A 22,697-nucleotide genomic window follows, 5' to 3' on the forward strand; every position below is an offset into this window, starting at 1 on the left:
CTATTTAAGTGCTCTACTGCTCTTACATGAAAGATTATTCTAGGTTTCATATTCGCGAAATTTTATTTTATTTTATAGGTTTCTTCATTGTACCTACTTACGTCTCCATCGCCTATATTCCTATTCCCTCCGTCCAAAAAAAAGCCAACATAGGAGAGATCTCCTTCCAGTACAACGAATCTGCCTTTTATCCATATTCATTGTATTAGGAGGGATCATATCTTCTCAGAGGTTGGTTTTTGACGGAGGGAGTAGCTTTCAACTCGTTGCCTTCGCCCCTCCGACACACATTCGGATGCAGCTTGTTATACAGTTCTACAGACAAATCACATCTTGTAAAATATCTTTTTCTTTTAGCTAGAATTACTCCTATCTTGGAAAAGATCAAACTAAGTTCTATCCAGAGCGCCGGCCTTTTGGACTAATCCACTATAGTGTACAGTACTGATTACCGATCATGCAGGAAATTGACCTTGTTGTGAGTGAGTATAGTACTGTAGTACTAATCAATAACCTGATTACTTGGCCGGCCGGTCGATCAGTCATGATCATATCAGTTAGTGATGGAGACCGATCGAGTAATGCTGCAACATCCTGCGTATCTTTTTCGTCGCTGACTGAAATAGCTGCCTTTCTATTCAAGTACACAGTCAAACAAGTGCTACTTCCCGAGCTTATCTAGGGACAAATTAACTGCTTGACTTCTTAATGGAAAAATTGTCCCTACAAAGTAGGAGTATTGAGGAATGGTTTACCATAGTTACAAAAATCTTAATCAAATTTGTTTACCATAGTTACAGCAATCTTAATCAAACGTTTGCCTAATAAAATATGATACGCCTAATATTCCGTGCTGCATACTGTGACAACGAAAACATACTGATAATTAATCTAGTGTATATTTCAGCCTGACAAGTGGGGAATTTGGTAGCACTGTCCAAATCAATTGTCATCGTCTAGAATTCAATCAATTCTTCGGCATGAAGCAAGCCATAATATTCTCTCAGTTTCAAAATACACTTGTCCAAACATATAACTAGAAATGCTTGCGTATATTTTAGAACAGGTAGTTACTCCCTCCGCCCCATAATATTTTAATGAGAGAGATAAAGAGGTGAAGAAACCATTTCTTATGCAAGAAACCATCTCTACACAAGTATAAAGAATGAAAACAAGAGAATATGTGGATAAAAGAAGAGAGAAGGGAGATGATTGGATGAGAATTTTATTTTAAGAAACCATCCATTATATATATATAGTTTCTATGTATAATATCTATATGATATGGCAAATATGAAAACTAATTAATAGTTTCTGGGTTGGGAATTGTCTAACGAGTGGAGTGGATTGGAGTAAAAGGCAGACTGGAAATTTGGTAAGAACATTTCGATTATCAAGGGGTTCACTTATTTCACAATTATTGCAAATGATGTCAGGATAATACAAAGTTCGACTGTGATCGCGAGGAAAATGACACTAACTGGCACCATGTAGCTTCTGTTCTACACAGCCTGAATTAATTCCTTAATTCTCCATCTTTCTATGTAACCAGCAGAAAATCAGAGTCTGGGAAATGTACATCAGGAAAAATTGTACAAAGATCAACTTTTTTTTTACATTTTTGTAGTTTTGCAACTACAGATTGAAGTCGTATATACAAGAGGGTGATTCATCCATGAATCTTTTTCCCCAGTATTCTTTTCTTTCTAAATCTACTAATTAAACATACTCCATCCGTTTCAAAATGTTTGACACCGTTGACTTTTTAGCACATGTTTGACCGTTTGTCTTATTCAAAATAATTTGTAAAATATGTAAAACTATATATGTACATGAAAATATATTTAACAATGAATCAAATGATATGAAAAGAATAAATAATTACTTAAATTTTTTTAATAAGACGAATGGTCAAACACGTAATAAAAAGTCTAACGGTGTCAAACATTCTGAAACATTCTGAAACAGAGCAAGTATTAATTAAAGCTTTAAGCATGTATTGGGCTTCGAGCTTCTGAAAAAAAATTGTTTCCCCAAAAAAGAAGTGGAAAAAATTGAATATTTATGCATCCTCTTGGATGATGCTCAGCACGCGCTTCAACCGCGACCGCGCCGCCGCGGCGAGCTTCTCGCCGCCGCTCTTCGGCGGGCTCCACGACGCCGGGAACTCACCCAGAGTCCGCTCGTTGAGCTTCTCGTGGAGCAGGACGTCGCCGCCGTCGAGGCCCTCGTCCCGCAGCGGCGTGACGCGCACCGTCTTCATCTTCCTGTCGCCGCCGCGGCGAGCCCCTCGGCGGCGCGGCGCCTTGACGGCAGCGAGCGCGGCGCTCGCGCGCACCGCCAGCGCGGCCATGTCGGCGGTGGACAGCGGCTGCCCGAGCATCGCCGCCGGGAGCACGAAGTATATCTGCCCCGGCCGGAGCGCCTCCCCCGGCGCCATCGCCGGCGGCTGCTCGTTGAAGTAGAGCGTGTCGGAGTTGCACACGAAGAAGGACTCGCCCTCGCCGCGGAGCACGTCGGCGACGGCGGGAGAGGCGGCCGCATGGAGCTCCTTGAGCGAGCCGTCGGCGGCGATGACCCTGGCCGGCGCCGGCACCGGCGAGCCGCGTCGCCGGCTGATGCAAGAAAGCTTCAATCCCATGGGAATTAATGTTGGCGAAAATGTTGGAATTTTCTATTGCTAGTTCGGAGGTTGGATGCGTAGACTGAAAATGGATGGATGGTGTATATATAGAGTGCGAAATGGGGAAAGTGATGAGTTTGTTTCGTTTAAGCCCCTTGATTCTTGGGAAATTATGGAGAAAATAATTTTCTTTACTTTTTTGGTCAAGTATTGTGGTTAGTCGACTGGATGATGTAGATGTAAGTTATGAGACTAATAGCCCTGCTCATGGAACGAGACGATATTTTTTAAGAGTGATTAGTGATGGATTACTAGTCCATACTCTCTAAAATAACTTCGTTTTTTGAACTCTAACTTTTCTTAAAAATATGTTCACATTTATCTCATATCTACCCTTATCTGCAAATCAGATTATCTTCAATATACTTTACATGTGATTTTTTTTCTTTTACCTTGTTTTAAACAAACGAGACTAAAAAAAGTTATTTTGAGATGGAAAAAGTACGTAACTATTAATATAGAGCACTATACACTTAGGGTTCTTCACTTTGATGTCTAAATCAACCGCACCAAATTTAAATTTTGGTAATGCTGAATTTTGGCATTGTTAATATTTGTTAAGGTTGAAAGGTGTAAATTAAGTTTGGTTTGTTATCATTGCCAAATTTGCGTGAGAGGAAGATTCTAAAATTACCAGAATTTGGTAATGGAGATAAATTAATTTATCAATGTTAGATTGTTACCTTGTCAAATTTGGATAGAAACCAAAACTTGGTAGGATTAATTTTGATAACAAGATGAACATCTTCTTAACTTGCTATTAGTTAATGTACTCCAACACTACTACACGGCTGCTCGACTGCCTGTATTAGCTACAGTGTCACAGCTACTACTATCATGTGTTCGATACGGACATGGATCCTATGCAGTACTGCAGCTGCGGTAGAAGCCGCTAACATATGGGTCCGGTTCTACCTATCAGCCACGACTACTGTAGCTATATTACTGTAGACAATTTTCACTGATTCGATATCGCAGATGCGCGTTGCTTGGCAGCCATATCTGAGCCGTACGGGACAGCCCCACTGCTTCTAGAAGCAATTGAGGAAAGAAAAGCACCAGCAGTTTGACCTTCTTGTTTGGTGTCTGGCTCCACAAAATGGCACTTGTGAAGGGACCAGAAGGCAAAAAAACGTGAGACAAGTCAACACAAAAGCCGTGGACTCGTTTGTGTCAGGTCAGGTGTGACGGTGTGAGCGCCTGAGCTCTGACGATTCCGCGGCTAAAAAAAAAAAAAAACATACGAAGACGGCAGCAGCAGCAGCGGCGACCACACGCTCGGACGCTCCCCTCCCACAGAATGCGAACCCGCCTTCTAGTGAAGTAACGGCGGGGCCCACCTGCCAGTAGCTCGCGGGGCCGCTCCCCGCCTCTACTGGGGGCCCACCTGGCAGTGACTCTGTCCGTCCCGCGTGGCGACTGGCGATGCAGCCCTGCGGGCGTCAGCGCGGGCGCTAGGCTGGTTTGCTGTTGCGGGCGGCCCAAGCGAGAGAGTGGGGTGGGGTGACCGGACTTTTCCTGCGCCAACGGCGCGTCGCGTCGGAACTCGGAACTTGTTCTACCGTGTCGCGTTCGCTGCCGCGTTCTTGCCTCGTCCGTTCGCTAATTTTGAAAAGCCCGGACGAAATTAGAAATTAGGTTTTCAACATTAGAACCTTCTGCACTGACCTACATATATATGGATACTTCCTTTGTACTATCAAAATAAATCGCGTGTTCATGTTTATTCATAGGATTGATTTATTTGGGACATAAGACGTATGTCTTATTAGGTTGCTATATTTTTAAACGAAAGAGTAACTACTATTAGCTTTTTTCTTAAGAGTAAGCTATTAGTTTATTAGTTAGTTTCAGTATTACTCTCTCCATTTCAGGTTATAAGATATTTTAACTTTGGTTAAAGTCAAATTGTTTCAAATTTGACTAAATTTATAGCCAAATATAATAATATTTATAATACTAAATTAGTTTCATCAAATCAATAATTAAATATATTTTTATAGTAAATTTGTCTTGGGTTGAAAATGTTACTACTTTTTTCTATAAATTTAATTATACTTAAAGCAATTTGACTTTGATCAAAGTCAAAACGTTTTATAACCTGAAACGGAGGGAGTACAAGTCAGGTAGTTCTAATTCTGTTTCACGGTCTTAATTGCTAAAAGGAATTAGATCTTTTTAGAGTAGTTGTACCTCCTTAAAATCTTCCATAATAGGAAGATATATACTCTGAAAAGGATACCATTCTCTTAATTTCATATCTCAATAGATTTATCAAGAGACTCGAAGTTTTAAATGTCAAGAGAACCATATGTACCTTCCTTGAGCGTGCTTGTTGTCACTCAAGGGTGTTCCAACTTTAGCACGAAACTAATTCTTCCAATCCCCTACAATATAATCCGAATCTTGTTCGTGGAGAAAAGAATTATCCAAGCTACTGCTCCGTAAAAAAAAAACAAATTCATACCTACGATCGAACTTGGACACACATGTGTGTAGGATTGTAGGTATGATTTTATCTTTTTTTTTTACGGAGGGGTAAGCTCTAAATAACGCTCCTACACGAAAGATTATTCTGGGTTCCGTGTTCGCGATTTTTTTTTTTTTTTGGGTTTCTTCCTCGTACCTACTTCCTCGTAATCCTAGCTTTCAATTCGTTGCCGTCGCCCCTCCGACACAGTACATTCGCATGCAGCTTGTTATACAGTTCTACAGACAAATCACATCCTGGAAAAGATCTTTTTCTTTTAGCTAGAATTACTCCTATCTTGGAAAAGATCAAACTAAGTTCTATCCAGAGCGCCGGCCTTTTGGACTAATCCACTATAGTGTACAGTACTGATTACCGATCATGCATGCAGGAAATTGACCTTTTAGTTTCAGCTGGCTGATCAGAACCTAAACAGCTACTGTAATTAATTAATAACCTGATTACTTGGCCGGTCATCCAGTCATGATCATATCAGTTAGTGATGGAGACCGATCGAGTAATGCTGCAACATCATGCGTATCTTTTTCGTTGCTGACTGAAATAGCTGCCTTTCTATATATTCAAGTAAGTAAACATGGTCAAACAAGTGCTACTTACCGAGCTTATCTAGGGACAAACTTAACTGCTTGACTTCTTAATGGAAAAAATATCACTACAAAGCAGAACTATTGAGGAGTGGTTTACCATAGTTACAACAATCTTAGGGGTTGTTTAGTTGGTTGCCACACTTTGCCACGCCAAACTTTAGCCATGCCACAATTTTTTAGGCATGTATTTGTTTCGCTGCCGCAATTGTATATATTATACCACACTTTCTTAACTTTGGAATCCACACGTCATGTTCTCAAATTTAGAGCTAAGCATACCGTACTTGTGACAAATTATTTCTAAACCACGCTTATTCCACCATGCCACAGCTAGTCTAAACTTAGTTATATCAAGGTTAGGCATCAACCAAACATCCTCTTAATCAAAGGTGTTTACCATAGTTACAGCAATCTTAATCAAACGTTTTGCCTAATAAAATATTATGCGCCTAATATTCCGTGTTGCAAACTGTGACAGCGAACAAATACTGATAATTAATCTGGTGTATATTTCAGCCTGGGCAAGTGGGCATATGCTACTGCATGCGTACGTGCGGACGTGCCTCCCAGGGAATTTGGTAGCACTGTCCAAATCAATTGTGTCATCGTCTAGAATTCAATAAATTCTTCGGCATGAAGCAAGCCCTACTATTCTCTCCGTTATAAAATACAGGTACATAACTAGAAATGCTTGTGTATATTTTCAAATAGAAGAGTGTGTATCTAAGTAGAAGGTGGCTTTTCTTCTGCTCTACTCCCTTCGGTTTCATTTTAATTAACGCTTTGGACAATGACACGCTCTACAAGATATATCTTTGACCTTATTTTTCTATTATCTCTACTACTTAAAAAATAAGAGGTACCTCCATCGTCCGTCAAAAAAACCGGGTGAAAACCGGGCAGAAAAAACCAGGTTTGTCCGATAAATAAACCGGACAAAAAAAAGAAGTCCGGTCCAGAAAATAAGGGCGAAAAAAAACAAAAAAAACGGATGGAAAAAACCAGGTTTATCCGATAAAAAAACCGGGCAAAAAAAAAGTGCGAAAAAAAGAAGTCCGATCCAGAAAAAAGGCAAAAAAAAAACCAAAGTTATCCATAAAAAAAGGGACAAAAAAAAGGAAGTCCGATCCAAAAAAAAAGGGCAAAAAAAACCAAAAAAACCAGAAGTCCGATCAGAAAAAAGGGAAAAAAAACCAAAAGTTATCCGATCAAAAAAAAATTCCATCGACGCGGTAAAAGAAAAAAATTTGTCCGATTCCACAAAAATAGGAAACAAACTCCCATCCGTTTTCGTTTGGGCTGATTAGCGAAAAAAATAAAATAAAAAGTCCGACTCCTATATCCGATTCCCTCTCATAAACCAAAAAAAAAGTTCGACTCTAGATTGGTGAAAAAATTGATGTGCCGGATTGAAGATCTGTTTGCAAAAATGAAACCTACAAGTCGAGATCATTCCATTTTTATATGATTTTAATTTTTGGGTTTGTACTTTTTGCATTTGAGTCCCTGTAATTTTTATATTTACATTTGAGTCCCTAATATCTTGCAATAAGGTACTTGAGGTCATTTTTATTAAAAAAATAATAAAAGAGAGATAACAAAGGCAGAAAGGTGCATAAAAAGAAAAAGGCTCAGTCTTTCAGATGTGCTCATAGCGGTAGGGTGTGCGTGTGTGCGTTCATAGGGGTGAGTGTGCGCACGTTGTGAGCGCCTGCGTACGTACTGTGTTTCTCAAAAAAAAAGAAAAAAGAAAAAGGAAAGCCTTAAAAAAAGAAAATAAAGAAAAACAACAAGAATAAAAGTATTTTTCCCCTAAGTGGCGAAAAAAACTGTAGATCCGAATGGAAAAAAAATTGATTCATAGAAAAGGCAAAAAAAAAAAGTGGTGAAAAAAAGCTAGATACAATTCCTTTAAAAACGAAAAAAAAATGAAAAAACATCTAAAAAAAGTTCGTCCGATTTCCTAAGAAAGTGGCGAAAAAAATGGTTCGTATAAAATAAAAAATACACACAAGAAAAAAATGGAAAGGGTGAAACAAAATCCGAGTTCTAACCAGTATATATCTCTTCTCTATCTCTAATCTAATCGAACTATTTAAAAAGAAAAAATGAATGAGAAAATAAAAACGGTTCAAAAAACCCGTGAGGCAAAAGTCAGAAAAAAAGCGTAAAAAACACGCTAAAAAGGTCTTCCATCTTCAATAAAAAAATGCGCGAGAAAAATTATTTCCATCATCGGTAAAAATATTTTAAAAACAACATGCGAGGAAAAAAAACTGCTAGAAAAAACGTGCCATTTCTAAAAGTTTGGTTTTAAAAAACCGCGCGAAAAAAACACCGTCTACTAAAAAATAAATCGCTCTGAAAAAACTGTTAGAAAAAAGCTAAATTGATAGACACTTGAGTCGGATAGGATCCATCAATTTTTTGCCATCTACTACATGGCTTTATTTCGTCATACATTCTACTGTATTGGAAAAAAAAGTAAAAAAGAACATTCGAAAATAACAAGAAAAAAAACGTGCGAGAAAATAGGCAAAAAAACATACGAGAAAAGAAAAGCATAAAAGGGAGAAAAATATGGTTTTCTTTGTCAGTAAAATAAGCAAAAATAAAACATGCTAGGAAAAATTTGTTATAAAGAAATGCGCCATTTCTGAAAAATGGATTGAGAAAATCGCGCAAGAAAAAAAAACAATGTTTATAAAAAAAGCCGCTCATTAAAATAGAAACATTGTCATTGACATGATTATGCATGAAAAACATATATTATCAATAAAAAATTTTACCCGTTGCAACGCACGGGCATTTTTGCTAGTAATATATACAATAAATAAATGCATGTTTACTTTTATTATAGTGTTTTGAAAGACAAATCTATATATGTTTTTCTAGTTTCTTTAAATTAGATATTTTTAAAGTTATTGATGGTCAAAGTTATAAAAGTTTAACCTCAACCTTATCCAAAACGTCAATTATTATAGAACCAGAGGGAGTATTTAATAAAAGGCACAATCTTGTGTTGTTTTTTCTTAGGAAACAAAAGGTAGATGGTGGCTTGTAGCTAGCTGCTTAATTAGGAAGAATAGATTCTTTCTTTTGCCCAACTAATACTATAGGTCTATAGCATGCAATCAAGCAGAAAAAAAATTATATGCATATAGGAAATCAAGAAATTTGACTACACTGCACAACATACCTAGAGCCGTTATCTTAAAAAAAAGAAGTATTTTGAATTATCCCCACGAGACAGAACTATCACATCATCGTATCTATCCATTATATTACTACATAATAGATTTAGCAAATTTTGGGGAAAAAAAATACTAACACTATTCCCCCTTCAACCAAAACGGTTTAGTGTTTTTGGTTTCTACAAATGAATATGGAACACATGTACTTTTAATGTAGAGACAAAAACAGAGTTGTGCAACAAATACAATTCCGCTCTAAGATATACATAACATAGCACAGTCACACGGGAAATTCAAATTCTCGAGGATAAATGTCATCAAAATGTCTAGATTCTTACCCACCATTAATCAAAATGTAGCTAGCATACATGCATGCAAGCGAATTTCACCACAGAAAATTTAACCAACCAAGTTCCCATTCTCTGTAAAAAAAATTAAAATAAAAATCGGGTGATTCAGACCTCGCATGCAGCTACCACCACCACCAGCATGCAACGACGACGACGACGACGACGACGGCGAGCATCTCCTCCGCCACCGCCATCGTCATCAGAAGAACGGCGACCGCTCCGGCGCGCGGTGCGCGCCCTTCCTAGCGCGCCGCCGGTAGCTGTTGGGGTCGGCGGCGGAGGCGGCCGGCACCGACCGCGCCGCGGCGGCGGCGAAGGCGAGGATGTTGGCGGCGGCCTCCTGATCCTCTTCCTTGTCGCCTCTAGCCACCCGGCGTCCTCCTCTCCTAGGTCGCGACGACGACGCGGACGGCGGCGGCGGCGGCCGGCAGCCGCCGCCGCCCGCGGCCTTGCTCTGAGCAGCGTTCGCCTTGGTTGGGTAGAACGGCTCGTCTTCTTCGTCGTCGTCTTCTTCCTCGTCTTCCTGTGGCCCTGAAATCTGTGGCTCTGGGATGTTGTTGGGATCGATGGTGAATGTCAGGGTAGGATCCGATTCCATGCATTTCAGCTGACATCAACAGGAGATAGATAAGATTATTCAGTAGTATGGATTAGAGTGGTGATTCAGTTAGTTAATCAGAAGTGATCAGAATTAATAATCTTTTTTCATGAACGCATAAATGAATTGCACGTCAATAGAAGAAAAAAGAGTTTTTCTTATACAATACAATCGGCCAGGTATGCCTATGTAGGGGAAGGACAAAAAAAAAGCAAAACAAAAACTTCAGCTAGGAAACTACTACGACGGCTAAACGCAACTTCGATGGTGTGTTGATAATCAGAAAAGTATATGGAAATTCGAGTTTCAATGTTGGAGATGCTTTCATTTGATGGAAGAAATCTCTTTCACTAGAGAGTAGAGAAAGATATGAGTTCGATGGTGTGTTGAATTGATTAGCACTAGCTTCATGGTTTTGTTGAGTATGCCTGAATGAAAAATGGAAAAAAGAGAGAGGAAAATCTAAATACCCCTACACCCCTACAATTTAATTTTGTACAAAATTAAATACTCCCTACAAGTTCATTTTTCTCTTTCAACCTCCATCAACACTTTCTCCACACTCCGTGGGCTTTCATTGACCATTGTGGTATGTTAAGTTGTTCTTTGCCACCAAAGGTGTGTGTCCCTCGGTCTCCCTCCACCTTCCACTTTTTCATGCATGTTTAAATTAAACAGCTTGTGTGACGATAAAACACGACAAATGACAATCGATCACATAATATATGAAAAAGGTATATTAAATCCCATTCCCAATAAGAGAAGACATTGAGAAACTTTTTTTTAAGGAAGACATTGAGAAACTTCGCTCACCATGCTCAAGATTCACAGGATGTGAGAAATCTCTAAACATGACGAAGAATCAACGTAAACTAGACAGAGGTGAGAAAACTTAAAGAGAATTGTTTAGAACATCACCAACAGATTATCTATAATCTCCCCAAAAAATTATTTTTGGGTTTCCTAAAATAAAAATAGGAAGTGAAAAAACTTAAAAGTGGACCCTTCTGAAACTACGAACAGAAAATTCTGTTTTTTTCCACGTGCAGAAAGATCGCTATCTCTCACACGCTGGAACGGTAGGAGAGAGGCGGGAGTGTGAGATTGGGAGCGACTTTCACGAGACCGCGCGCCTGTATATAAACGGAGCGAGAAATCGGGAAAAGGGAACTCCAAAACAAACTCGTAGGAGAGTAAGAGATCTGTTGGAGCTGTTTTTTGAACTAAATTCCTTTAAAATCAATTTTGGGAATCAGATAGGTATAGACTGTTGGTGATGCTCTATATAGGGAGCATACTGCGTGGAAGTAAATTGAAAAGGGAGATTTGAATTTTTCCCAAAAAAAAAAAGAGAGAGCTGCTAATTTCCTAATTGGGCTGAGTAGGCCCATGCAAGACTGACCGGCCCAGCATACGGACGTTCCCATTTCTTCCTCACGTCTAGATCTATCTGGGCCGTTGGTTCCCAATCCAACGGTCCAGATGAAGCGCAAAACCCACTGATGATACGAGACGCGTCTCCTCGGACGAGGCCCAAAAACGGCAAAGACGGTGGCGGAGACGGCCGGAAAAGGAAAGGAGCGTGGCCGGCGGCCGGCGGCCGGAGCTCTGACCTTGCAGCCGAGGGAGCAGAAGCGGAAGGCGACGTCGAGGAGGCCGCGGCCGCACGCCTCGCAGGCGGCGCACGCCACGGCGGCGGCGGCGGCGCACCGGCCGTTGCGCGGCGCCTGCGGGCGCTCGTTGAGGAAGACGACCCTGTCGCGGTTGATGACGTAGGTCTGCACCCGCGTCAGGTCCAGCGTGCGCTCCAGCTCCGACACGCGCACCACGTTGTGGTACGACGACCTCCGCACCTGGACCACCCGGTGGCGGTGGCCGCGATCCCGCCCCGCGCCGCCGCCGTGCGCCGCCACCACGCACCACTGGCACCCCACGGCGGCCGCGCCGCCGGCGTCGTCGGCGGCCGCGGCGCAGGTGAGGCAGTACTGGTTGCACTCGTTCCTGCTCATGCCGCGGTGCGCCGCGCACGCCTCGAAGAACCGCGCGCCGAGCAGCGACCGCAGCCACGCCGGCTCCCGCTCCGCCAACCCAGCAGCCATCGCCGCGTCCGCCGCCGCCGCCGCCATTACCGACCTCCAAAACGAAAAAAAATGCAGCTCCAAATCAACACCGCATCGCCGGAGACGAAGACGAAGACGAAGACAAGAACAAGCAATGCCGGACAAACCATTGCTCGATCTTGCTGCCAAGCGACTACAAACACATACCTTCGGTTACCACTGCTTGCTCGTCGGAGAATCGATCGATCGGGAGAGTGAGGATCTGTGCCAGATTCGATTCAAGATTGCTCCATATTTTTTTTTCTTCTTCTTGATGAGATTGGGGGAGGAGGGGGGGATTGAAAGGGAAATGAAATGATAAACACGGGAGGACAGTGGCTGGCGGCTGGGTTTACACACACTACGGACGCGAGCGTTTTAGCATAATGCGATTGTTTCTATAGACGGATGGCACGAGATGCAGGAGGGAGGGGTAGCCTCTCTCTCTCTCTCTCTCTCTCTCTCTCCGTGTGTTTCTCGATTTTTATGTATCCATTTTTGTACTGGAATTCATCAATGTGACCCTAATCACTAGGCAAAGAGATTAAGAGAGGTACCACCAGGGTTAATTGTCAAAACTAGCCATGGCACAACCCACACAAACCACAAGGGCCATCAAAATCAAATCATAGATGAAGGAAACCACTCACCACTGAACTGAACACATATGTGTACCTTGCATCTTCCTGTGATCACAAAGAATTAAAATTAAACCATACAAAAAAATATGTTGAAACTTAGAAGTATAGATAAACATATACGACACACGGAACCAACTGCAGGATCTCTTAAATCACCATCCTCAACCCGATAATATGGAATCAGATGAGATGTTGCCATTCGGCAAAGTTTTCTAGGGAAGACAAAATTCAACAAACAGACACCCCTAACCTGTAAAAAACATACCTCATAAGCGTTGCGCCGAGTAGTAAGCCAGGATTATATAATGATTAGAAGAGACTTTTCGTCCCATGGGGATCGGTCCAGTACCACCGCCGCCGCCACCACCACCACGGGATATCTCATGAATCTATCCGCTATAACAAGACGCGCTTAGGGGGATTAGCCCTCTTCTCTTGTGCGACACGATGAGGAGTACACCAAAGAAGAGAGAGGAGCCACCATCAAGGTTGGTGGCGTTGGCAACATAGTAGACTAGTTATGCGTTCGAGTCTTCCGTATGCGGCAAATGCTTTAGATCACATGCATATATATAGGCGCACACAGAACCGACTGATCTAAGTACTGGGCCAGTGTAACCTATATTGGGCCGCATATAAAAGTTTACGGCGTGGATCGATGCGTATCATTTAATTAGATGTTGGGGCGCATCCTTGTACGTCTATTTTTTTAATTTTTATAATTTTGTCGAATACTATATTGGAAAGCAATGGTCGAAAACCATCATAGAGGACAAATATGGTTGCCCTTTTGTGGAGAGAACACCATGTTATATAGTTCTTTTCATGCGTAGTCTTACCTTTTGGTGATCAATTATCAATCATATAACTCTATTGAATTTTGGTAAAAAAACAACTTTATTTGAATTTCAATCATGTTACTAAAACAAAGAAAAATATAGCTCTATGCTTAAAAAAATATCAATGCAATAGACCAATAGTACAGGCTACAGGGCATTTGTGTCATTTTGCAAGAAGGCATATTAATTAAATTAAATCAAACACTATATAAATGCACTATTTTATTCCTCAACAGTTTGATGTTAGCCATAAATTCTTGAGCCTGTATCTTCATATAGCCATACGTTTCATTCATTACTGAGTAGATATATTCATCCACCCCTTTGAAAACCCAAGCAAAAACCGTGTTTCATCGCAAAAAACCAAAACAAAATTACTCCAGTAGGAGCAAAAAAGAAAAAACAAAATTACTCCAGCAGGAAGCATGAGGTTTGCCGTTTTGTCCCTTTCTGTTACTTTTTTTATTTTTTTAGAAGGGTACAACTCAGAACGCATACACACGCTAGAAATGAGATTGCACTCATACCACGACACACGCACACACGCACGCTAGGAATGAGATTGCACTCATACCACGACACACGCACACACGTGTCCCTAACACACGCTAGGAATGAGATTGGGCCTCAGTATATGGGAAACGTGCAGTCCACGACACATGCACACACTTGTCCCTAACACACGCTCACGCTAGGAATGAGATTGGGCCTCTGGGCCTCAGTGCACGGGAAACGTGCAGTCCACGACACACGCACATACGTGTCCAGTCCCACTAAACGTGCACGCGTGTATACCCCCGGGGAAACGGAGAAAAACCCCTGTGAGACACGTGAGTTGCGATCCCAGGATCGAACCCGAGCGGGCTGCTCGCTCACCTGGCGACGCTTGCTCGGTTCTCTCCTTTTCTGTTACTAGGTGGAATGAATGATCGCTAGAGTAAGAGCGCCCAACCGTTGACTCGGCCCGGCCCGATAAGGCCTTGTGAGGCCCCAATCCGAAGCGGATTGGATTACGTGCGGCCCACGCGATCTCTCGGCCCATCAAGCACTCCACCTCTCACCACCGCAAGTCCGTAACCAACTGGAGCTCCTCCTCGTCGTCGTCATCGTCCTCCTCTCCGGCTCGATCTCCCACCGCGGCGGCGACTCCAGATCGGCGGCGAAGCCCAGGATCTCCGGCGAGGGCAGGAGAATGTCGAGATAAAGGTGGAGTAGTCGAGTATCGCGTAAAAGAAAGAGAAATCTCTCCCCGTCTCGTTGTCTCCTCCGCTCCTCGCGCCGCCGCCAAGACGAGTCGCGGGGGAGGGGCGGCGATCGAGCAGAGCAGGGGAGGGGAGGGGATCCTGGTGAGTATCCATCCGCATCCTCTTTCTGATTCATCTCTCTCTCCCACCCCACCGGGACTACTTATGTCTGGAATTTTGCTTGCGTTCGTTAACCCTAGTAGCTTCTCTTCTAGATCTGGAAGGAGCTCTTCTCCTCCTCCTTAATTTGAGAGCCCTAAACCTCTCTTAATACAACTAGTAGTAACAGTTTGGGGGTTCAATTCAACTCAACCCCCATGTCCCAAGTTGGATCCACCCCTGTTGCTATTAGGGTTACGGAGTTGGCAAAGATAATATGGTGGCATATGTTTGCGCTAGAGTCGAATCCCTTTCGCAATGTGCACTAGCATCGAACTCCATGACCAGGAGCAAGAACCAAGTCATTATCTTGAATGGGGATAATATCTTACATTCTGAAAAAAATAGTTTGTGTGTTTGCACACTCTGATAATTAGATTTGCTTGAGGAGCACCTTAAGTAGTAGTATTCCACATAGTGCTAAGTGCTGATCTATCCTATTGAATTGCCTGCTATATTGTTTTGAGAATGAATTATATGTTTATGATTATGCTTTAGTAAAATTTCTCACTTGAGTTGCATTGTTCAGGGAGGAGTGACCGGAGGGAATGCAAGACCCAAGAGGTATGCCACGAGATGAATTCGCAACCCCGAAGACGCACAAGAGAAAGGTCGTTTCCCGCCCCTTGCCTCCCAGCCAAATAAAAGCTGAACCTGAGCTGCTGCGGAGGGAGGTTCCACTCACATCCGGCAAGACCAAGAAAGCCCCTAAGATAACCTTCAAGAATGAACCTCGCCATTCGGCTCCGCAATCTGATTGGGGAACCCCCGATTCGGTGCCAGAGTTCGGTCCAGCTGATGAATACAGAGCGTTACGGAAGAAGTACCTGCTGCTGGAGGATGAGAACGGTGAGCTGGACAAGCAATTGAGCCAGGCTGAAGAGGAAGCCAGCGTTCTCGAGGATGAAAAGTTTGCGCTGCTGGATCAGCTTGTTGTGTTGGAAGGCCTTGTGGATCCTTCACAGATGCAGCCACCGAGAAGGCTGTGAGATTCTATGCGTGTTCGTTGCCTGTTCATAGTCCAATTAAGTTACCTGTTACTGCTTCCTGCTAGATATGTAACCAATTGTAATGGAAGAGCAAAGACATATTATATCGTTTATTATGGAAGTTTGAACATTTAGAGCACTTGTTTGGAGTTCTTTTTGTGCAATATGAAAGAGTGCTATCAGTTTAACTGAAATTTAATCGTGGCAAAACAGAAAGTTCAGCAAGCATGAAGCTTTGCGCCTTTGCCTCAAGTTTGAGTTATGCTTTTAAGAACTACGCAACTGGTCTTGGGGAAAAAAGCTGAACAATTTGTGTTTCATGTGATTTAAGAAACTAAATCTGTTCATGTGAAGATCAACTGATCATCACAAACTTCTGCGTAATGTTTGCACAAACACATATACTCCAGCATTAACATAAAAAAAACAAAACTCATTCATCACGGCGAATTGACGGGCCACAATTTTAACAGTATGATTTCTCAAAAATCTTTCTACAATAGCATTGTTTCGATAACCTTTTCTAACCAAATAATTAATTAACTTCATAATCTACAGTATATTGAATTAATCTATGAATTTATCGGCTAATTAGCTGACAAGCTGAACAGGGCTGAGACTGAATTTCTTCATAGTGACTCTGCCGTGTGAGTGCTGACGCAATCAAGATCCAACAATTTTAGGCCCACATAAACTTTCCAAGCCCAACTCATGAAAAGCCCAATTCTTTTTCACCTTATATAAACCCGAGCAGCAGCAGCATCCGCCTCAGCTCAACGGTCAAAAATCTCTTCCAATTTGAATATCTCTCCTCCCAAACGGTCGGCTCCGGAGCGGCGCCCGGACGAACACATGGCGGCGGCGATGGCGACGACGGCGGCGGCGGCGGCGGAAGAGGCGGTGGTGGCGCTCGACAAGGAGACTCTGATGCTGATGGGGTGCGGCGACGCCCCGCCGGCTGCGCCGTGCGCGGAGTGGGAGACGTTCAAGGAGAACGTGCGGCCGCTGAAGCGCGGCCGCAACGTGGGCCTCCTCAACCGCGCCCTCAAGGCGCACGCCGACCCCGCCCAGCGCGCCGCCCTCCTCGCCGCCCGGAGGTACCGCCGCCGCTCCCGTCACCCGCGTCTCTCGGTTCTTGGGTTTGGTTTGCTCTGGATTTCTTGATTTGGGGGCGGGTCTCTGGTAATCTTTTTTTTTTCGTCCTACGTTTGATTGATCTACTGATTCAGGAAAATGATCGAGGCAATCGACGAATACAGCGGCGAGGATCCGCTCCAACCATGGATAGAGTAAGCAATTTCCCCTTTGTTTCATTGATTCGTATACTAGTAGTAGTAGGTTGAGCCGAAAGATTTGCCATGTCGGCGATTTCTCTGCGGTTTCCGCAAGCTTGCTGCTCATGGCATGCCTTTGTCTGCTTAATCCACACGCAGCTGCATCAAATGGGTTCAGGAGTCGTTTCCGACAGGCGGGGATTGCTCCGGGTTGGTGGTGATCTACGAGCAGTGCGTGCGTGCCTTCTGGCACGACGACCGCTACAAGAACGATCTCCGCTACCTCAAAGTGTGGCTGGAATATGTGAGTTTCATGAATTCAGGATTGGTTCTGAGGTGGATTGGTTGGATTGGATTGGATTGGTTTGGTTTCCTTTTGACATCCAGTTTGGCTTGATCTTAATCTGTATGCAGGCGGGGAATTGTGCTGATTCCGAGGTGATATTCAGGTTCCTGGAGGCCAACCAGATTGGTCAGAGCCATACCAATTACTACTTGTCCTATGCGTCGGTAATGGAGTCCAAGAACAAGCTAAAGAAAGCTAATGAGATTTTTAACCTTGGTATTGCCAGGTGAGAATTTTATGGGGGATTGGTAGTTTAGTTTCTTCAGATATGAGAAAGGTTGCGGATTTTCTTCAGTGCTAGTCTGCTAGTAGATTATTTTTTAGTGATAATAGATAAGTTCCTTCTAAATTTCCATATAGCCTTTGACAAAGAATTCCTGTTCTAGATTTGAAGTCTGTTTTCTTCGGATTTTTAGTCAACAAACATATAGTCTTACATATCCCCATTTACTGTTTTAGTTCTATGAATTATAGTAACTAAAATGCATTAAACTAATTTGGAGTAAGCTTATGAACCGTTGTAGCTGAAAACTTTTACCTTCTCTATTTGTTTTTGGAGGGATATGACTTTTCTTGCCACTCTACCTATACCTTAATACCTAAAGCATACGATTTATGCATTTGTTTGACTGCAAGGTGTATAGTCTTCCATATTCCCACTCACCATTTTAGCTCTATGTATTATAACTAAAATGCATTAAACTGATTGTGGAGTAAGCTTATGAACTGTTCTAGATTAAAACATGTATTCCTGACTTCTCTATTTTTTGTTGGAGGGATATGATATAATTTCTCAATTTTCTGCTCTACCTACACCTTAATACCTAAAGCATACTATTTATGAATTTTGTTTGATGGAATGGTGCATATTAAACCGTAAAATTCTTTGGCTTTTTTTTTTTTGGTCAGGAAAGCAAAGCCTGTGGAGAAGTTGGAAACTACATACAGGGCATTTCTTCAGAGATCATCCAAAAAGAAGGCACATCCTGAGGTGTACATAGGCTGATTTAGTACCCTATTTTTAATCTATATTCCACTGCCCACTGAATGAATTCTATTATCTGTTGAAACAGGATGACACAACTACTGATGATCATCCAGTACGCAACTTTGGGACTGTCTTGAACCGTGGTGAAATCAGTAAGTTTGCTGTGATGGTATGATTAACATCAATTTCAAGTGCCTGGCTGGGTGAACTAATGTTGCATTTTGATGTGGCAGGAGGCCAGCATGCAGAAAACTCTCACCTGGTGAAAACTCTGCAAAGGTTATTACTTGTTATACGCATGCAATCAGTATAAAGAAATCTAGATGAACCTGGAATTTTTTTACTGGTGTTGATACTGTTGCAAATTTGCAGAGTTGATGTCAATAGGCCACTTGCAGTTTACACAGATGAGAATTCGTTACCTAGTCATGGCCTTGCTAGAACCAGGAGCAACAACACGGCCTGGCAGACCCTTGGATCACAAGCAGATCGGAACAAAGAAAATAACATGAGGCCTGCTAAATGGACATCACACAAGGTTTTTTTTTTCTCCCCTAAGCCACTAGAATTCTTCAAAAGGTCCCTTTTTGCGACATGTCTCGAGGTTTATCGGTTCAGTAATGATCAATGAACTGATGATAGTATTGCACTGAACAACAGATTCCTCAGAAGGTTGGATCGAGGGCAGCAGTTCAGCCGACTCGTGTAAGCTCCATTGAAGTCTTCGTAGATGACGAATGCGCCGAGTATGCTACTGTGCCCTTAAGTTAACAGTTTTGAATAGTTCTTTAAAAAGAGTAACTGTAAAAACGTATAATTTTTATATACCTTCCTTTGATTATTTCAGGGAACCAGTTCCCCAAGTGCCAAAGAGTACAAAACCATCTATTCTGAAGCTTAGGCAAGCAACAAGCAGAAACCTCAAGCAGTAAGAATAGTTCAGCTTATATTATGTTTCCAGAGGTTCTGTTCCTTTCTCATTTTTTTTTAATGTACACTTGCTTTTTTTTAACAGGGAAACTGAACTGCTTATGGAGAATCCTCTGCGGAATTTCCCTCTAACCAGCCTTAGATAATCAATATTTATGTGGTGTAATGCTGTATTTCGATCTTCTTTTACCAATTTATTGTTTGAGTGTTTGTGACATTATGCTGAAATAAGCTTTAGCCTCTAAAGCTTAGGCAGGCAAAGAGCCTTTTTAGGCTATCCATGAGTGTTGTAATATTGCACAATAATTTGATTGATAAATCCTCGACGAGGGTTGGGGGTGCTTAATTTGGTTGGATGCTGATAAACATAAGTGATGCTAATTTTTAATGGTGCTCTGTTTTTTTTTCTTTTTTGGGCTGAACAAACTGAGGCTGGAATTGAGTAAACCTTCCGGGAAATTATTTCCTTTCAAATAAAAATCATAATGCATTAGATTCTCCAAATAATTCACTATAACCCCATCAGGTCACAAACACCAAAACGTGATTGAAAACTGTCATGCAAGTGGATCCATGACAGTGTATACACAAGATCAGGTGTGACAACTTGTTTGCAGACACAGACATGGCAAAAAACATGTTTGCCATGGATAGATCTCCAATGCTATTTTTTTTTCTCAGGTCTTATCAAAGGTCCCCATTGCCAGCATAAATTACGGAACTTTAAGGCTGTGTTCGGAATCGGACATTCCCAGCGTGTAAGTACGGAAAACGGAGCGGAAATGAGAAGAGAAGATTAGATATGAACCAAAGCAGGGAAAAAAAAGTGAGAGTAGATGAAATATTACTCCACTTGATCTAATCCAGCATAGCAAAAATGATCACCTCCCAGAACCTCAAAAGTTGATGACCCTATTGGCTAATAGCACTCACAACTTCAAGCTGCAAGCTGAGAGTATAGTAGTGACAACACACTGGGTGGTAATAAGTGAGAGAGAGAGAGAGAGAGAAAAAAATGAGGTTTTGATTATTTGATATCCTGGCCCACTGTCACACACTTGGATGGTCCCATATGTTATTGTCACATGTGTTAATATAATCAAAGTGATAACGGATAAAGCATCAAATCATCAAAGTTTACAACAATAAATATCATATTGCCCGTACGTTGCAATGGGATTTGAATTAAAGAAAATTATCGCTAACCCATTATTACTATCATTTTATGCATATATTTGTTACCAACATGTAGGCCCTTTAGCTTCACATTATCCATTTTCTTCTACTAGTCACAGGCCCCATGCGTTGCAAAGGGATGAGATATCAACATGGTTCTATTTTTTCCTCTTACAATAAGGGTTTGTTTAGTTTGTTGCCAAAATTAACCTTACCAAAATTCACAAGATTTGGCGGAAATTTGATTTGCACCTGTAAATCACAAATTTCTAGCTAATTCACTTAATTGCTAAAATAAACCTTACCAAACATTTGCCATTGCCAAGTTTTAGTAAGATAACAAACTTAACATTATTTTACCATTGCAACCTTACCAAACTCTACCAAAATTGGGCAATTGTAGAACATTCCACTCACAAAACCATACCAAAATTTGGTAAGGTACCAAACTAAACAACATCTTACCAAAATATTAGCCACAAATGGTAAGGTTTGTTTTGGTTAGGTGCGCATTTGCTTGTGTGGTAATTTTATCTTCTTATCGAAGAGTTAATTACGTGCTGAGGAACCCTCTTGTGGCTGCAGTTGAAGCCAATCTACAACTCTACAAGGCGACCATACTATACTATGGATGGATTCCGAGAGTGAACCAGACAAATGAAGAACAACCAGCTGCCAGTCCAAACACACAAGATTCATAAGATTCATGTTATCTAGACCCGCTTTAATTTGCTTTCGAATAATTAAGAGGAAAGCGTCCGATCAAGTACATGGGATACGAAACCACTTAATTAACTAGCGAGTTCTCAATATATCATATTCCTTACATTTATATTCTTTAAGTGTGTTCTTTGCTGTTGCAAAAAAAAAAAATTCTAGTTATGAACCTGAATATTAACTCGGGTATGTCAAAGTTTGTAGTTAGAGATGGAGTGAATACATAATAACAATCCATTTTCCTCACATGTATATTTTATTTTCATAAAGAAAGCTGCCCTATGTATGTGCTTATTCGTTTGTATGATTAGAATAGCGTAAAAAGTTTTGGAAAAAAAGCGAAAGCTGGTGTTCTTTACTTAGTACTCTCTCAATCGGAGAAAAAAAAATCAAATTCTAGTTATGAACCTGAATATTAACTCGGGTATGTCAAAGTTTGTAGTTAGAGATGGAGTCAATACATAATAACAATCCATTTTCCTCACATGTATATTTTATTTTCATAAAGAAAGCTGCCCTATGTATGTGCTTATTCGTTTGTATGATTAGAATAGCGTAAAAAGTTTTGGAAAAAAAGCGAAAGCTGGTGTTCTTTACTTAGTACTCTCTCAATCGGAGAAAAAAAATCAAATTCTAGTTATGAACCTGAATATTAACTCGGGTATGTCAAAGTTTGTAGTTAGAGATGGAGTCAATACATAATAACAATCCATTTTCCTCACATGTATATTTTATTTTTATAAAGAAAGCTGCCCTATGTATGTGCTTATTCGTTTGTATGATTAGAATAGCGTAAAAAGTTTTGGAAAAAAAAGCGAAAGCTGATGTTCTTTACTTAGTACTCTCTCAATCGGAGAAAAAAAAAATCAAATTCTAGTTATGAACCTGAATATTAACTCGGGTATGTCAAAGTTTGTAGTTAGAGATGGAGTGAATACATAATAACAATCCATTTTCCTCACATGTATATTTTATTTTCATAAAGAAAGCTGCCCTATGTATGTGCTTATTCGTTTGTATGATTAGAATAGCGTAAAAAGTTTTGGAAAGAAAAAGCGAAAGCTGGTGTTCTTTACTTAGTACTCTCTCAATCGGAGAAAAAAAAATCAAATTCTAGTTATGAACATGAATATTAACTCGGGTATGTCAATGTTTGTAGTTAGAGATGGAGTGAATCCATAATAACAATCCATTTTCCTCACATGTATATTTTATTTTTTAAAGAAAGCGGTCCTATGTATATGCTTATTCGTTTGTATGATTAGAATAGCGTAAAAAGTTGTGGGGAAAAAAAGCGAAAGGATGAAAAACAAAAACAATTCCGTTGCCGGGACTCGAACCCGGGTCTCTCGGGTGAGAGCCGAGTATCCTAACCAGCTAGACTACAACGGA

The 22,697-nt window shown here is 41.3% G+C and overlaps 4 protein-coding genes and 1 non-coding gene across 5 annotated transcripts; 2 read left to right on the forward strand and 3 right to left on the reverse strand.

Annotated features, from left to right (window-relative positions):
- Window positions 1-1,477: 1,477 nt before the first annotated feature.
- On the reverse strand, window positions 1,478-2,700 carry LOC4328591 (uncharacterized). The gene has a single exon (XM_015769093.3). The coding sequence runs from the start codon at window positions 2,639-2,641 to the stop codon at window positions 2,063-2,065; it is 579 nt and encodes a 192-aa protein (XP_015624579.1). The 5' UTR covers window positions 2,642-2,700; the 3' UTR covers window positions 1,478-2,062.
- Window positions 2,701-9,504: 6,804 nt separating this feature from the next.
- On the reverse strand, window positions 9,505-12,514 carry LOC107278370 (uncharacterized). The gene is made up of 3 exons (XM_066307210.1): window positions 12,171-12,514; window positions 11,517-12,036; window positions 9,505-9,912 (listed from the first exon to the last, which is right to left on the reverse strand). Exons 2-3 carry the CDS (start codon window positions 12,027-12,029, stop codon window positions 9,505-9,507), a joined length of 921 nt encoding a protein of 306 aa, XP_066163307.1. The 5' UTR covers window positions 12,030-12,036; window positions 12,171-12,514.
- Window positions 12,515-14,578: 2,064 nt separating this feature from the next.
- LOC9271512 (uncharacterized) lies at window positions 14,579-16,013 on the forward strand. Its single transcript, XM_015768160.3, has 2 exons — window positions 14,579-14,828; window positions 15,415-16,013. The coding sequence occupies exon 2, from the start codon at window positions 15,434-15,436 to the stop codon at window positions 15,872-15,874; it is 441 nt and encodes a 146-aa protein (XP_015623646.1). The 5' UTR covers window positions 14,579-14,828; window positions 15,415-15,433; the 3' UTR covers window positions 15,875-16,013.
- Window positions 16,014-16,644: 631 nt separating this feature from the next.
- LOC4328593 (mitotic spindle checkpoint protein BUBR1) lies at window positions 16,645-19,778 on the forward strand. The gene is made up of 11 exons (XM_015769832.3): window positions 16,645-16,971; window positions 17,104-17,163; window positions 17,308-17,452; window positions 17,563-17,720; window positions 18,404-18,485; window positions 18,568-18,634; window positions 18,716-18,761; window positions 18,855-19,020; window positions 19,143-19,228; window positions 19,330-19,410; window positions 19,498-19,778. Exons 1-11 carry the CDS (start codon window positions 16,727-16,729, stop codon window positions 19,556-19,558), a joined length of 1,197 nt encoding a protein of 398 aa, XP_015625318.1. The 5' UTR covers window positions 16,645-16,726; the 3' UTR covers window positions 19,559-19,778.
- Window positions 19,779-22,624: 2,846 nt separating this feature from the next.
- Window positions 22,625-22,697, reverse strand: TRNAE-CUC (transfer RNA glutamic acid (anticodon CUC)). The gene has a single exon. It is a non-coding gene; the product is annotated as a tRNA-Glu (tRNA).

The sequence above is a fragment of the Oryza sativa genome, chromosome 2 (genome assembly GCF_034140825.1).
Source record: "Oryza sativa Japonica Group chromosome 2, ASM3414082v1".
Lineage (NCBI taxonomy): Eukaryota > Viridiplantae > Streptophyta > Magnoliopsida > Poales > Poaceae > Oryza > Oryza sativa.